Source organism: Alternaria metachromatica, assembly GCF_023757995.1.
Source record: "Alternaria metachromatica strain BMP 0045 chromosome Unknown scaffold_1, whole genome shotgun sequence".
In the NCBI taxonomy this organism is placed as follows: domain Eukaryota; kingdom Fungi; phylum Ascomycota; class Dothideomycetes; order Pleosporales; family Pleosporaceae; genus Alternaria; species Alternaria metachromatica.
Genome location: NW_026055492.1, coordinates 1,994,433 through 2,009,586, shown reverse-complemented (window position 1 = coordinate 2,009,586; position 15,154 = coordinate 1,994,433). Strand labels below are relative to the sequence as shown.

Below are 15,154 nucleotides of genomic sequence, written 5' to 3'. Positions count from 1 at the left end.
GAGAGCTGGGAAGTCAGGATCGGTTGTATTTCTCCGCCACGTGCACGTCACGCGCCCGGGCGGCTCTGCATGTCTCCAATCGCCAACATTAACATCGACGAGCCAGAACGGCCACAAGACTCATGACGGAAGATGATGTATGGTATTGATACAGATAAGTAAATGTAGCGCTAAAGCAGTTTACAGCTTCATACCCAGCACCTTGTGCACTCGCAGCGCCTGCCTGATACTCAGATCAAGCATGATCTCCTCCGATCCACCAGGGATAGCGTAAGCCCTGACATCCCTGTATAGCCTCTCGACCTTCGCGCCTTGCCCACCACGACTGTAACTCAGGCCGCCGAAGATTTGACTTGCCTCCCTAGCACAGAACTCGAAGGTTGTGGTACTTTGCGCCTTCAAACTGGCAATAGCGCCACCAAGCTTCAGCATAGCCTCCATCTCGTCCATCTTCTGGCATTGGTAGATGAGGTTCTCCATCCAGTTGTAGCTTGCCTCGATCTGGCGTGCCATGTGCGCGAGCTTGAGGCGAATGACGGGGTGGTCGATGAGACGCTTGCCGAAAGTTCTGCGCTTGTGTGCGTACTTGACGCTCTCCTCGTAGCAGACGCGGGCGAAGCGCAGACATTGGATGATGATGCCGATGCGCTCGTGGTTAAAGTTTGTCATGACGACCTTGAAGCCCTGGTTCTCTTTGCCAATGAGGTTCTCGACGGGGACCTTGACGTCCTCGAAAGTAACGTAGGTAGTGCCGCTGCTCCATACACCTTGGCAGTCCATCTTGCGAGTGGAGACACCACCGGCGCTGCGCTCAATCAGGAGCACTGACACACCGTTCATACCCTCTCCGCCAGTGCGAACAGCAGTTGTGAAGTAGTCGGACCAGATACCGTTGGTGATCCACTTCTTCTCGCCGTTTACGATGTAGTGTTTGCCGTCTTCGGAGAGCTTGGCTTCGCAGGTCAGGTTCGCGACGTCGCTACCGGCATCTGTTGCAGTTAGTAATTGATTGAGCCATATCGAGGACAGGATGGGGAAGCTCACCAGGCTCGGTGATGGCGAGACAGATCCTCTTCTTTCCGCTCAATAGGTCTGGTCCAATGCGCTGAACGAGCTCCTTCTTGCCGAACTTGAACAGAGGAGGTCCACCAATTCCGTATCCTCCGATCAGGCCCCAGACGAGACCACCGCTGCCTGTCCTTGACAGCTCATCGGTGATGATCATCTCGTGGAAGTGATCCCACTTCTCTGTCGGCACACATTGGACCCGCTTGTCTGTGTATTCTGTAGGGAAGTGCATGCCGAGCATACCAGCGAGGTATCCGCGCTCGCCCATTTCCTGGAAGATCTCGTCGGGCACCTTCTTCGCTTCGTCCCATTCGGTGACGTTGGGCATGAGTTTCTCCTCGACCCATTGGCGGACTTCATCGCGGAGGGCTACGTGGGTATCGTTGTAGTAGGGAGAGTGGTACTAGATCTGGCGTTAGTGATGCCAATGCGTGATATGTAGGCTGACATACTGTTTGGTACCACGATGGGTCTGCGTATGGGATGAGGTCGCCGTAGGCATCGAAAGGCTCGGACTCCTCAGCGGCAGCCTCGGTTGGCTGTGGCGCAATAACACCGGAGTTGGCCTCTGGCTTGACCACATCCTTCTTCGGCGCCTTCTTCTGCTCGGGTGCAGCAGTAGCTGGAGGAGCTGGAGGCGCGGCTTTGCTGTCTAGCGATCCGACCTGTAGCTGCTTCTGGTACTTCTTAAGGATGCTGTCATTGTGGTACTTCCAGAACTGCTTCGAGGCGTCCTTTCCGGCGACGCGTTGGAGGACTTGCGACTGTCAGCTTCGCGAATCATGTTTGTGCATCGAGGTTGGACATACTCTTCTTGCCTCCTGGATGCTCCTCCTGGAAGTTCGTGAGATCATAGACATCCTCATCTACGATGATCCACAGATCGCTTGCTGTCTTGTGCGACGCGACATCAGCGGTTGAGAAGCGTTTCGACATGTTGCTAAGTGTCAACACGTAAGAGGGGTAGGTGTGAGTAAAGAGAGCAGAGTAATGAGGTGTCGCTAATCGCAGGACAACCCTTACTGACTTATAAGAGGCTTAGCAAGTTTCGGGACGTCTTCACATGCCAGGAACTACTCCACGCCAAGGCAATCCGGGGAACCCGCCAGCTGCTGAAAGTCGGCCGCACATAGCGCGTTCTGGAGTGCAGCAAGCCGCTGTCTGATGATCTCGTGCGTTGGAATGCGAGCGCTGCAATTGGTTGTTGCCGTCACGGACCGGGTGACCTGCTGTTTGGAGCTTCACGTCATACGCGCAAATGCCGAGGTATGCCGCATTCGGACGCTCACGTGTCGACATCTCAGTCTTCACATGCCGAACAGAAGAGGCTGACATTCAGATGCTCAGCGAGCCGTCGCATGGATTACTCTGGCACCTAGTCAAACGCAGGGGATGCCCCAGGTCGTCGAGCGAGGAGTCCCGACGAAGCTATGGCGCGTCCTTCCAACGCGCTTCGTGGGGTCTCCGCATCACGACCGCGTCATTCTTCGTCGCCTTCAAGAACTCGATGCGCATTCATGTTCAGCCATGAAGACAACTTCTCACATCCTATTCATAACTCAACGCATGCATAACACAGGATGTCTCGACAAGTCCAGATAAAGAAGGGATCTGAGATCCAAGCCCCAGACGGCCCCCAAACTGATGGCATGATTCGCATGCCCGCAATCGTAGACATGTCGGACCAGATCTGTGGAACTGGTAGGGCTGATATGATCACTAAGACTTCGACTACTGACGTTGACAGTCATGATCGCAAAACCGCATACAGCTTCTGCAATTCACCACCACGGCGATGAGGGTACGTTCTGCATTCCACGCGTCTTTCTCTTTACAGGCGCTCGAGCGATTTCGCAAGATTATACGAGTGGTACCTGAGACCTTGGCAGATACTATCGTGTACGCCGCGAAGGGTCATGGCGCCCTAGTCAGCGGAACGAACGGCAGTAAAAGACAAGAGCTAGTACCAGGGGATTTTGCACTCATACCAGCCTATGCAGAGCATCAAGAGGTCAACGATAGCGATGAGGATGTTGTTTGGATCATCACACGGGGTGGCAGAAACCCGGTTGTTCAGAACCTTGAGGCTTGGTCAAAAGACTGAGATGTTTGCCAGCGCAGCCCTGTCAAGAACCCCTCTTCGGGCACGAACACACAGATCCGTTACCGTTGCGGGACCGAAGTGTATGTCCTGATGCATCCTGTCATCCCGTGTGTTGATTAGTCGCATTCGGCCCATCTATGTCGAATGATAACGATGAAACTGACCATCTGCCACTCGATATCACAGCAGAACGGGAACTTTGCATCATTTACAAGGCTTTCAAGCGGACATCTACGTCAGACATGCCTGTTTGTCTAAGCGGTGCTGCAGGTGTCGATAACACATTGGCGACTTGTCGCTCACATGTTGGGATCATGGGCTCTCATTGGTCAGCAGGCCCTCTCGTTACAGCGCCCCAACATTCATGGTACAGCATACATTGCCTGGTAGATGGTAAGATGCATGCCTTATATTCGAGTTTTAGCCGCTCTCAGTCCTGTTCTTTCACTACTCTCATCGTCTCAGCCCCCTATATTGCTTGACCCGTCCGGACCGCTCGGCATACACGGCACCCACGGCACGTGTTAGCCACAGTTGAGCCACACCAAAAACTGCGCCATCCTTCCACGCAAAGGCAGTAATCAGTCATTGGAATTCAGACTCCCTGAGATACGCGTCGTTGAGTCCTGATTTGGCGGTACCGAGAACGTTGGTATGGTGGTGACCCATACTTAGCAACACACCGAGCGCCACCCTCTCGCGTACTGTTTACTTCTCTGTTAAAATCGCCACCTTTACCTTGTATTTTGGCATATTCTACTTTGCGACTGCAGAGATGTCGTCTCCTACGAGATCGTCGTTCTTCACAGGCATTTGTGCTTGTTCCATACTAATCTCAACCGGATCTGTGCAGGCACAACTGGATTACAGCAAACATGTCAATGTCTTGTAAGTAGCAGGTTCCATGCCATCTGCACTGCGCTCACCGCTATCATCAGTCAAGGAACACAGGGCGGAGGAAATAGATTTCCTGGGGTCGTGGCCGCACCCTTCGCAATGGTCAAGCTTGGACCTGACGTTCAGTTTATGAATACCGACGCGTACTCTGGGTACCTCCCCGAAGGCAACATTTTCGGCTTCAGTATGATGCATGAGTCTGGGACAGGAGGAGCGCCAAAATACGGCGTCGTAAGTCAGATGCCAGTGGTCGGTGAGGTGCCGGACCCCCTTGCAGATCTGTCCCAGCCACGAGCATCGCCAGATCAAGGGAGTCTTGGTTACTACAAGAGTTCGCTGGCAAACGGGATCACAGTAGAACTAGGTGCGACCGAACATGCCGGGCTTTACACTTACTCTTTCCCAAACGGCACAGCGTCGTCCATTGTAGTCGATGTCTCACACGTACTTCCCAGTTTCAGAGGCCTTGGGTGGGAACAACACTACTCGGGTGGTAGCTTCAGTATCGAAGAAGATGGACACTATGAAGGTTCTGGTATCTATAACAACGGCTGGAACCTGTCACCAGATTGGACAATCTATTTCTGTGGCCGGTTCAGCAAGCAGCCTGTACGATCACGGGCTTTCAACGGAAATGCCAATGCAACAAACACCCCAGTATCAGGAACTGCTCGTCTGGGTGGAGTCTTCACATTCATCTCACCGGAAGTAACATCCCGCGTCGGTATCTCCTTTCTCTCTACCTCTCAGGCTTGTTCAAACCTAGAAGAAATCTCCCCAGACACCTCACTTACCACCCTCGTCTCCGCCGCAAAGAACAGATGGAACACCGAAATCCTCAGCAAAATCCAAACCTCCTCCTTCGACGCCTCTGATCTCTCCCTCATCTACAGCAGCCTCTACGGCGCCTTCCTCATCCCCTCGAACCGAACCGGCGAGAACCCATCTTGGAACTCCACCGAACCCTACTACGACGACATCTTCACCTTCTGGGACACACACCGCTGTCACACCTCACTCTTCCACATCCTCCAACCCACCGCCTACGAAGAGTTCCTCCGCTCGCTGATCGACGTCTGGCGCCACGATGGCTTCCTACCCGACGCCCGGTCTTCAAACTACAACGGCCGCGTACAAGGCGGATCGAACGCCGATAACGTGCTTGCAGACGCCTACATCAAAGGCGTCCGGGGCGCTCTAAACTGGGACGATGGTTTCGCCGCTATGCGTACAGACGCCGAAGTCGTCCCGCCCAACAACTTCGACCCTCAAGCCCCTGATTCCTCGACCAAAGAAGGACGAGGCGCACTCCCAGATTGGCTCGAGTACGGATACATAACACCAGCTTTTACCCGCGCCGTATCGCGTGCCGTAGAATACTCAACCAACGACTACGCAGTCCACGTCGTCGCCGCGGGCCTGGGTAAAACATCCGAAGCAGAAACCTATCTAAACCGCTCACGCAACTGGCGTAACCAGTGGAACCCCAATGCTACCTCCTACAACCACACCGGTTTCCTCGTCCCGCGCCTCGCAAACGGCGATTTCGTACAACAAGACCCCGCCGACTGCGGCGGCTGTTACTGGGCCGACGCGTACTATGAAGACAATAGTTGGATCTACAGTATGAATGCTATCCACGACGTCGCTGAGTTGATAAAGAAAATAGGCGGCGATGGGAGGTTTGTAGATCGGTTGAACAGAATCTTCGAATTGGGCTTCTTTGACGCCGGGAACGAACCTAGTTTCACCACGCCGTATCTCTATAACTTCGTCAAGGGGGAGCAGTGGAGGAGTGTAGAGCGGAGTAGGGGTGTTTCAGACTTGTACAATGCGGGGGTAATGGGATTGCCAGGGAATTCTGATGCCGGAGCTATGGAGGCGAATTTGCTCGTAAGTCATCTTCTCAGTCTTATTTTGATAGCTGCTGGAGACGATGGCTAACAGTGCATGTAGTGGCAGATGATCGGTCTATACCCAGTGACGGGCCAGACAACTTTTCTCATTCTCTCCCCATGGTTCTCAGAACTTACGCTTGATCTTGGGAACGGGAAGAAACTTACTGTTACTACTGCTTTCAGTGATGGCGGCGATCGCAATACCGCGCCATATGTGCAGAGTCTGAAGGTCAATGGCGAGACTTGGGACAAGGCATGGGTGGCTTGGGAAGATGTCTTTGAGGAAGGAGGTACCATGGAGTATGTGATGGGAAGTAGTCCCAGTCACTGGGCGACAGGAGATCTACCACCTAGTCCAGCTTCGGAATAGAACAGTGATCCCAGTCATGTTCACGTCGGCAGCATATGTCTAGTTATCATTTTCACTGACAAAGAAGCTTGATGTGGTAGTGTTGAGAATAATATTACTCAAAAGACGGTGGTGTGCCATCAGTATGCTATCAACACCCGTCACTGTCGCAACCAGAGCATACAGAGAAAATATACATTTCGATCCAAGCAGTCGTAATCTGGTAGTCCATAAGTCTGCAATGCAGCATGCCACGGTACGCCGACGCCTGTCAATGCGCAAACAAATAGAGTGAAGTAAAGTAAAGAGATGAGAATGTCGAAAAAGCTGCGTGGTGTCTTTGAAAAGAAGCAAGTAGCGTTGTGGCGTGGGACTGGCCGATAAGATCTAGGTGACCAAGACAGGTTCCCAAATGACAGCCGGACACGAATATTTTTACGGCGGCGGTGGCGTCTCCTCAGGATACACGTAATCGAGATGATGTCCAGTGGAGAAATAACCAACGTGGTCGGACATGATCCGAGGAAGGGTTGATTCCCATAAGGCTCGCTGTTCTTCAAGTTTCTGTTTTCGTCTCTCTGCATCCGCGGTCCCCGCGTCAGTCTGTAGTCTACGTTGCAAAAGCAGTGGTGCGCTACGGCTCGTGGGTAGCGTGGGGGAATGGCTCCACTCGTTTGCCCACGTATTCGCTCTTTTGTGCCCATGTTTCCGTGGGATTGTTGTGGCAGCACCATCGTCTTGGCTGCCCAGCTGTTCTAGTCCAGGCCTCCTCCGTACGCGTCGCAGTCTCTGGGATAGACCTCGTCTCATCGATTCGCCCGTTGTCTCCACAGCATCCGAGGGCTCCTGGACATCTTCCTCGTATTGTATCGTTGCCGTCTTCGCGATGATCGGAGATCCAGGGGAGGGAATGTCTTGGACATCCTACACCAAAGTACAAGGTTAGTAACTTTGAGGTGCGTAGTGTGCGGGCTACAAGCCAAAGTCAGTCCTGCTATAAATGCAATAGATAGCCCTGAATTAAACAAGAATTCAGTAAGCTCAGCTGCGATACGTACTGGTGAGTTGAGCATGCTTTGACGCTTGTTCCTGCTCTTCTTGATGTGGCTCTTGAGCGCGCTCGAATCGAGTGGTTTGAGAAGTTCAAAACTGCAAAGCAATTCTCCCGAAACCGACATAACGGCGCCCCAGTTGTCGAATTCGCCGCAGTACTGGGTAGTGTTAGCATGAGTGTGACTGTGGAGTATATGACATTGCTTACGTTTGGAGCTGAAAAAACGGTGACCAACACTCGATCAGTAAAGAACTCATAGCCATCTTCTACCACCATGTGTGCTCTGCAAACAAGGTCGAAGTCATGCCTTGCGAGGAACTCCATGATGACCTTCTTTCCAAAACAATAACTAACGCCTCTTTCGTTAGACTCCCAGTCGTTCTCCATATCCGCAGGATCGCTCCACAAGAGGTCGTTCAGCAAGCCATAGTCGGGTACATCGGTAGGTCGCGCGATTTGCCTAATATCATCCATATGCGACAAGCTTGGAGACAGCCCACCGTGAACACAGAAAATCTTCTGCGCAACAATAGCTGCAATAGGGAGTGTGTTGAATGTATCCACGAAAGCCTTCCAGACTTTGATATTGCATCTCCTCTTGCATTCATCGTAGAAGCCGTATACACGTGTAACGTTGGCGCATTCGTGGTTGCCGCGGAGGAGGAAGAAGTTCTCGGGGAACTTGAGCTTGTAGCAGAGCAAGAGTAGGATAGTTTCCAGGCTCTGTTTGCCGCGGTCAACGTAATCGCCGAGGAATAAGTAGTTCGAATTGGGAGGAAATCCGCACATCTCGAACATGCGGATCAAATCGGTATATTGGCCATGGATGTCGCCAACAATCTTGACAGGAGGAGCGAGCTCGAGCAGTGCGGGCTGACTCAGGAAGACTTCGCGGGCAGCAGAGCAGATGGCGAAGATTTCAGCGTTCTTCAAGCTGACCGTCTTGGTGACTTTTCCAGCATACGCTGCATCCAAGAGTCGCTGGATCATGTCGTCAAGATCCATGGTCTTGAGCGCGGTGAGCTCCATGGGGGAGCCTGAACCATCAGTGGGCGCGGGGGGCTCTGGAAGCCTGGGGATGGGCTGGTCTTTCTTCTGTAGAATCGACTCTCCCGGCTGAGCAGAGGCCAAAGGCTGTGCTGCTCCCGTCGGCGGAACGTCCGAGACGTGGTCGACTTCGCCGGTTTTCTGTGCCTTGCTCACTCCTTCATGTCCCGTTCCGAGTGTTGCGCCGTGAACAGGTGAGGGCGGTGCTTGCGGTTCGTCTTGGTCTGATTCGGCCTTATCAGCGGCTTCCGGAGTTACTTCTGTGGGAGCGGTCGCTGAAGCTGAAGCGACCGAGCCACGTCGCGAGCCTCTTGATTTGGTGGAAGCTGCATCTGACTTGTCAGCTTTTCCGTTGGAGTCGTTGAGAGCGGCAATAGAGTTCCGTGGGCTGTCGGATTTGCCAGTGCCGGGGATCTTGTTGCGCAATGAGTTGCGAAGGGAGCGGGTAGAGTCTTTGGTGTCGGATCGCTCAAAAGAGCGGTAATACTCGCGACCGAGAGGTACGCCGTCGGCACCGCCCTTCTCGCCCTTCTTGTCCTTGCCGCTCGACTGCTGGTTACCCATGATGAGGGTTGCGGACTAAGCGAGCGTGTGGAGAGAGTATAGGGTGTGTGTATGCCTGGTGAGAGCAGTGGTGTCCTGTCTCACAGCCTGGGGAAGCGGCGGCGGCGGGTTGGGTTGGAAAGTGAAAGCACGAGCCGATGGTAGCCCTGGCGCCTTCCCAGGATGTCTCGGAGCGATGACGCCACGTGCAAACACGCTCTCAGGTGATGTGTGAGGAAGTAGGTAGGCAGCGCGCAGAGACGGTGTTAGGGCGGCCGGTACAGGCGGGCGAGAAAAGCAAGGAAGCGTGCCTCCGTCGGCGCTGTCGTTATCTGCCTCGGAGACTGGCAGGCGAGGCTGGGCGAGGCGACGGGGGAGCGATCGTCTTCCAGCGTGCGCGCCAGATCGATGGTATGCGGGCTGTGAGCGGGTCGGGCAGGCTCACGGTGTGCGGGCAGTGCTGATGCGTCTGCGTGCGGGCGTCGTCGTGGCAGCGGTGATATCAACGTCTACGCGAGCAGAGCGGGGATTTAGTTGCGATGTCAGCCGCAAACCTTAGTGGCAGCCAGGGCATGGGCAGTGACGCTGGTGGGCGAGCTGGCGTCCTTCGGGCTCTGCGGACCGGTGAATAGCAGCGTTGGAAGCACACTAGCGCAATCAATGAGGGCAGACTAGCAGAAGCCCAGACAACCCCGGCGTTGAGGCTGTACACGACCTAGACGGCAACAACACGGAGATCACAGCGATGCGCGACTGCTGGAACGGCTATCGTGAGAGGGGCAAAAGCTGCGGAGAGAGAGAGCGCCGCAGACGGTAGCGAAGTTGGAGACGAAAGGCTGCCAAGCCAAGGACAAGCCGACAAGGATGACGACTGGGCACACAAAGCGAACCGCCGCCTCTTCTCGGTATATCCGACCACGTCCTTGGACCGACACATCAGACACCACGGATGCCGGCATGGCCAGTTGACACGCACCACGGCTGACAGTCAGGCGCCCACGATCCATGGGTGTCACTTGCAAATCACGCATCACGTTTTAGAAAACCACTCCCACTGACCCCACGAACGGCATCACCATGGGCCCACTGCCAGCAGTTCGCCCAAGCTATGGGAATAAACGAAGCTGCTGCAGTTACAACGCTCCTCGGACCCCACCGCTCCGCCACTCACGTTCGAGAGCTTACGCAAGCATTCTTGTTCCGCCGTGCGGCGCAGAAACACAGTTACCCATGCGCCCAAGGCCACTGCAGAAATCCCGCTGTTGCGACATTTATTCTCCTGCTGCCCAAGGGGTAATTGAGCGCGTGCTGCACGACGTCACACGTGTCAATGAAGTAAAAGCCTCATCATTCATGCTTTACACCGACATTTGCATTTTGAAATGAACATGAGGTAGTCTTCTCCACCTTCTCATCACGTCAACTGTCCAAGCCGTGGCGCCAAGGGCGGATATCTTGGGTGCACATGTGACCAGACTGGTGTATGCAAGACGCCACATGCATCGCCGCAGTCTCCAGTATTATCGATAGCATCTTGACATCGCATCCATACGAGTCCGCTATAGCTTATTCCCTAGGTTGACATGGATAGCCTATTTATATGTTAGCTCGACCTGCATGAGAGTTTGCTAGCGTAACGTACCTTCTTGTTGGTGTATGCCTCGAGACCAGCCTCGCCCAGCTCTCTGCCAATACCAGACTGTTTCACACCCCCGAATGGAATACGGATATCGGAATCGTTGCTCGAGTTGATCCATACCATGCCCGCTTCAATACGTCTAGCAACGCGATGAGCCTTAGTGATGTTCTCGGTGAAGACGGCTGCACCGAGACCGTATGTTGTGTCATTGGCACGGTTGATCGCCTCCTCCTCCTCCTTGAACGAGCTGATGACGACGAAAGGACCAAAGACTTCCTCGCGGTAGATCTTCATGTTGTCTTTGACGTTGGTAAAGATGGTAGGTGAGACGAAGAAGCCCTTGCCACCGGCGTTCTTGTACGCTTCTCCACCTGCGATGAGAGTGGCGCCCTCCGACTTGCCAGACTCGATGTACGACAAGACACGGTCGAACTGCGTCTTGGTGACTTGTGGTCCCTGGAATGTGTCGTCCTTGAAGGGGTCGCCGACCACAGAAGTGGTCTTGACGTGCTCCTTGAAAGCTTCAACAAATTTGTCGTAGATGCCTTCCTGTACTAGAATTCTTGATGTCGCTGTGCAAACTTGACCCTGGTTGTACCTGCATGGTGTGAGCTCAGTCAGGAGAACAATGTAGATACGACTCACATGATGCCAACGTGACTCCACTTGACTGCTTGATCAAGGTCTGCGTCGTCAAAGACTACTAGAGGTGATTTACCACCTGTTTCAAGGGTGATGTTCTTCATGTTGACAGCCGCCATCTTCATGATCTCTTTTCCTGTGGCTGTAGATCCTGTGAATGCAATCTTGTCGACGTCGAGATGTTGGGCCAGAGCAGCACCCGCCTTCCTTCCCTCGCCGTTAATGAAGTTGACGACACCAGGAGGGAAGCCAGCCTCCTTGACCAAGTTTCCGAGGTACAGGATAGAGAGGGGTGTTTGTTCAGCTGCCTTCAAGACTACTGTGTTACCAGTGCAGAGAGCAGGTCCTAGTTTCCACGCCGCCATTGCAAGAGGGAAGTTCCATGGAATGATCTGACCACAGACACCAAGAGGCTCACGAACTGTGTAAGCCAACTTGAGAGGCGAGGTATCAATGACAGTGCCGTGGATCTTGTTGGCATATCCTGCGTAGTACTTGATAGTGCCAACAACCTCACCCAAGTCGTCGTTCAGCGAGACAGAGTAAGGCTTGCCGTTGTCCCATGTCTCGATGGTGGCCAGAGTTTCCTTGTGTTCTTCGATCAATTGGGCAAACTTGTAGAGAAGGTCAGCTCGGGCATTGGTGTCCATGTCTCGCCAATCTGGGTTCTTGAACGCTTTCCGTGCAGCTGCTACGGCATCGTCCACATCTTCGGGTCCAGCGGCATAGACGGAGACGATCTCGCTCTCATCACTGTACCATGTTAGTCATAGCTACCAAGGCAAACAGCAAGCGTACCTCGGGTTGATCGAAGTGATAGTCTCGCCCGACTTTGACTTGACGAATTCATTGTTGATGAAGAGACCTCTCGGCTGCTGGTACTTGCGACCATTCGGCGCAGTAAGCTCAACGAAGAGGTCAGACATGTTGGTTTGAGTACTGTAGTGTCTCCACAAGGGACGGTAACAACTTGTAGGAGCTCTGCGTATGGAAGTTTGAAAGGGAACAGATGGTTTGGAGCGAAGTGAAGCGCGAGTGAGGGCGGAGTAGAGACAGGACATCTCCCAGGCCGGCGAGGAGACAGCTAGCTATCTATAGGCTGCAGACATGTAGGACGCTGATGACGACCCGCGGGACAGCCGTAGCTTCCCTTGATAGTGTGGACCCCGCCATCGATGCCCGTACCTAGCTTATCCGCATGCAACTGCCCCTTTCAGACACCCGTCGTCCCAGTATCGGCCTCTCTCATCAACTTTATCAACCACGGCTATAGATGCGACACGTCCCCGAGGTCCACGGGCTGAACAGACGCGTGCCGTCATGTGAGTAGGCGAAGCGGGCTGGGCAGTCGTCGCGCGACGCGTCGGCGTCCAGAGTCGGCAACAGCCCTGTCGCTACCCCACCACCACCACGAGAACCCCAGCGCGCGCATCCAACAACTTTCTTATTCCCGATCCTGCGCAAACCAAGACTCCCCACCGACTACACACCGGCCGCAATCCAACGTTTGTCACACAATGTCGCGAGGCAGCACCACAAAGATACAAACCCACTTACTCAGACTGCCGCAGACTCTCGCCGCGCTCCCTCTCGCCCTCGCAGACCCCACCGTAGACATGGTGGAAGAAGCGACGCTCCCCGTTACCCCCGAAGCCGAACGCCCCGATGCCTCGATAGACGTTGCCCACTCGCTCGAATACTGGAATAACGTCTCGCCAGACGTCAATGGCATGCTCGGCGGGTTTCCCCAAACTTCGCGCATCGATCTGCAGGGTTCTTCAAATTTCCTCACAAAATTGCGCCGGGGCAAGGCGCAAGGTTCTAGGGAGCCGCTGCCGCCTCTGGATCGTGTGGCGGACTGTGGCGCGGGCATCGGACGTATAACGAAAGGCTTGCTGTTGGGCGTCAGTAAACAAGTGGATATAGTAGAGCCAGTGAAGAAGTTCACAGATGAGCTGGTACAAAGCCTAGGAAATGGCGAGTACGCCGGAGACGGAGACGCAAAGTCTGGCAAGGGCCAGGTGGGAGAAGTCATAAACCTGGGGCTGCAAGACTGGATACCAGAGCCGGGCGCATACGACGTGATCTGGAACCAGTGGTGTGTCGGACACTTGACGGACGCCCAATTCGTTGTCTACATGCGGAGATGTGGCGAAGGCCTCAAGAAGGCGGCAGAAGGAGATGCGACAAGTCGGAGCTGGATTGTAGTCAAGGAGAACATGTCTACAGACATCCACCACAAGGACATCTACGACGATGAAGACTCGAGCGTCACGCGGTCAGATAAGACGTTCAGGGCTCTGTTCCAGGAGGCGGGGCTGAAGATTGTGGCGACGGAGCAACAAAGAGGGATGCCGAGGGAGTTGTTCCCTGTCAGGATGTATGCGCTCAGACCTGAGTAGACGTATGGACAGTCCTTGTGTTAGTGGGCTAGGGTGTCAGGCGCAGTAATCATGATACCCCAGGCGTCTTTATTAGAATGAACGCTATTACCATACTACACTCATCTCCTATGATGTCAGAAGCGCCTTGTTCCTATACTTCACCAATCTCCGCAAACTTATGCGCAAACCCAAGCGAAAGCACCGGTACCCCATCCACAGGTTCATGTACCGGCAACTTCCCTACCGTAACCTTCTTCTTCACCACCTTCGGTTTCGCTGCATCCTTCTCTTCCGTTTCCGCTCCCCCAGACGTATCCATGACATCTTCAAACTCCTCTTCTTCTTCTTCTCCCTCGTCCTCATCGCCTTCCTCCCCTTCTTCCTCACCATCATCCGCACCCTGCGCACCAGGATCCGGGTAACTAACCGGATACTTCTGCCTGAGATACTTGATGTCGAAAACCTCTTGATGCGCATGTTTCCAGAGATCTACAATCTCATCCGCGGAAAGCACGTTTTTGACGCGGGTAGTAGGGATGGCTTCAGAGTCTAGTCGTTCCGACTCGGGCACGGCGTCTTCGTCGTCTTCCTCTTCTGTGGCGGCTGTGGTAGTTGCGTCTGGCTTGCGGGGCGCGATACCCCATTCTTCGGGCACAAAACACCACTCTGATGCTTTTCCGACTCGCTCCTCGACCCAGCTTTCCTCCATGGGCTCTAGCCTCTTTCGTAGCAACGTGCCTGCCATTCCTGCTGCCATACCGCCTCCGGCATTCATCGGGAAAGAAGGGTTGGGAAATGGATGGAGAGCTTCGAATTTTGCGGTGTTGGTTGGTAGAGCTTGTATGCTGGTCATTCTCCGTCGCACGTCTCGCTCAACGAGGACTGCATTGCCCGCGCTGTCGACCATGGGGTTGCCGGCGGCATCTTTGGATGGAATGTGATGTTTTTGCGTGACGAGCTTGGATTGGTGGCGGTAGCCGCCGTTTATGAGGAGATGGATTGAGTTGAGGTAGGATGTTACTGTCCTGGTTGTTTGCTGGATTTGGGGCCTGGTTTCTCGTCAGCACGTTGACCCGCTGGGTACGATGATAGTACAAGTTCTGCACTTCAAGGCTGATAGGAACACAATAAACGGAGATATCTTATCGCGCGTACGACAGGTATGAGACGCGAAAAGATGACACCAGAAGACGCGTCACGAGACAAAGCTGTAGACAAACACACCCGCATCCCAACGTGAACTCACTATCAGCCGCTCACTTACCAATCTACAACCTCGCCCCGACTCATCTTGTACTGCATCTCGGCCTGCAACCGTTCCATACCCTTGATCATCGGCATCAATTGACTGCGCAGCTGGTCCAACAGCCTGATGTCCTCCCGATCGGGCGCACCCTGGAAGTTTTGATTCATTTTGACCTGTGGTTCCCAGCTCTTGACTTTGACTTCCAACTCTTTTACACTGAGGATTGACCTAGGTTCGTGCGAATGCAGAGTGCTTGGAAGGGAACGAAAGCTGATGTGAAGAT

At 53.9% G+C, this 15,154-nt stretch overlaps 7 protein-coding genes across 7 annotated transcripts; 3 read left to right on the top strand and 4 right to left on the bottom strand.

The window, feature by feature from the left end:
- Positions 1 to 180: 180 nt before the first annotated feature.
- On the bottom strand, positions 181 to 2,004 carry J4E83_000647 (uncharacterized protein; the record flags this gene model as incomplete). The annotated part of the gene is made up of 4 exons (XM_049327608.1): positions 181 to 989; positions 1,045 to 1,471; positions 1,521 to 1,825; positions 1,878 to 2,004. 4 exons carry the CDS (start codon positions 2,002 to 2,004, stop codon positions 181 to 183), a joined length of 1,668 nt encoding a protein of 555 aa, XP_049193753.1.
- An 859-nt stretch (positions 2,005 to 2,863) lies between these two features.
- Positions 2,864 to 3,172, top strand: J4E83_000646 (uncharacterized protein; the record flags this gene model as incomplete). The annotated part of the gene is made up of 2 exons (XM_049327607.1): positions 2,864 to 2,869; positions 2,906 to 3,172. 2 exons carry the CDS (start codon positions 2,864 to 2,866, stop codon positions 3,170 to 3,172), a joined length of 273 nt encoding a protein of 90 aa, XP_049193752.1.
- A 775-nt stretch (positions 3,173 to 3,947) lies between these two features.
- On the top strand, positions 3,948 to 6,337 carry J4E83_000645 (uncharacterized protein; the record flags this gene model as incomplete). Its single annotated transcript, XM_049327606.1, has 3 exons — positions 3,948 to 4,060; positions 4,111 to 5,962; positions 6,026 to 6,337. The coding sequence occupies 3 exons, from the start codon at positions 3,948 to 3,950 to the stop codon at positions 6,335 to 6,337; spliced, it is 2,277 nt and encodes a 758-aa protein (XP_049193751.1).
- Positions 6,338 to 6,751: 414 nt separating this feature from the next.
- On the bottom strand, positions 6,752 to 8,981 carry J4E83_000644 (uncharacterized protein; the record flags this gene model as incomplete). Its single annotated transcript, XM_049327605.1, has 3 exons — positions 6,752 to 7,240; positions 7,375 to 7,527; positions 7,578 to 8,981. The coding sequence occupies 3 exons, from the start codon at positions 8,979 to 8,981 to the stop codon at positions 6,752 to 6,754; spliced, it is 2,046 nt and encodes a 681-aa protein (XP_049193750.1).
- Positions 8,982 to 10,519: 1,538 nt separating this feature from the next.
- J4E83_000643 (uncharacterized protein) lies at positions 10,520 to 12,167 on the bottom strand (the record flags this gene model as incomplete). The annotated part of the gene is made up of 4 exons (XM_049327604.1): positions 10,520 to 10,552; positions 10,603 to 11,197; positions 11,245 to 11,994; positions 12,040 to 12,167. 4 exons carry the CDS (start codon positions 12,165 to 12,167, stop codon positions 10,520 to 10,522), a joined length of 1,506 nt encoding a protein of 501 aa, XP_049193749.1.
- A 591-nt stretch (positions 12,168 to 12,758) lies between these two features.
- J4E83_000642 (uncharacterized protein) lies at positions 12,759 to 13,643 on the top strand (the record flags this gene model as incomplete). Its single annotated transcript, XM_049327603.1, has 1 exon — positions 12,759 to 13,643. The coding sequence occupies one exon, from the start codon at positions 12,759 to 12,761 to the stop codon at positions 13,641 to 13,643; it is 885 nt and encodes a 294-aa protein (XP_049193748.1).
- A 133-nt stretch (positions 13,644 to 13,776) lies between these two features.
- J4E83_000641 (uncharacterized protein) lies at positions 13,777 to 15,038 on the bottom strand (the record flags this gene model as incomplete). The annotated part of the gene is made up of 2 exons (XM_049327602.1): positions 13,777 to 14,674; positions 14,890 to 15,038. The coding sequence occupies 2 exons, from the start codon at positions 15,036 to 15,038 to the stop codon at positions 13,777 to 13,779; spliced, it is 1,047 nt and encodes a 348-aa protein (XP_049193747.1).
- Positions 15,039 to 15,154: the final 116 nt, after the last annotated feature.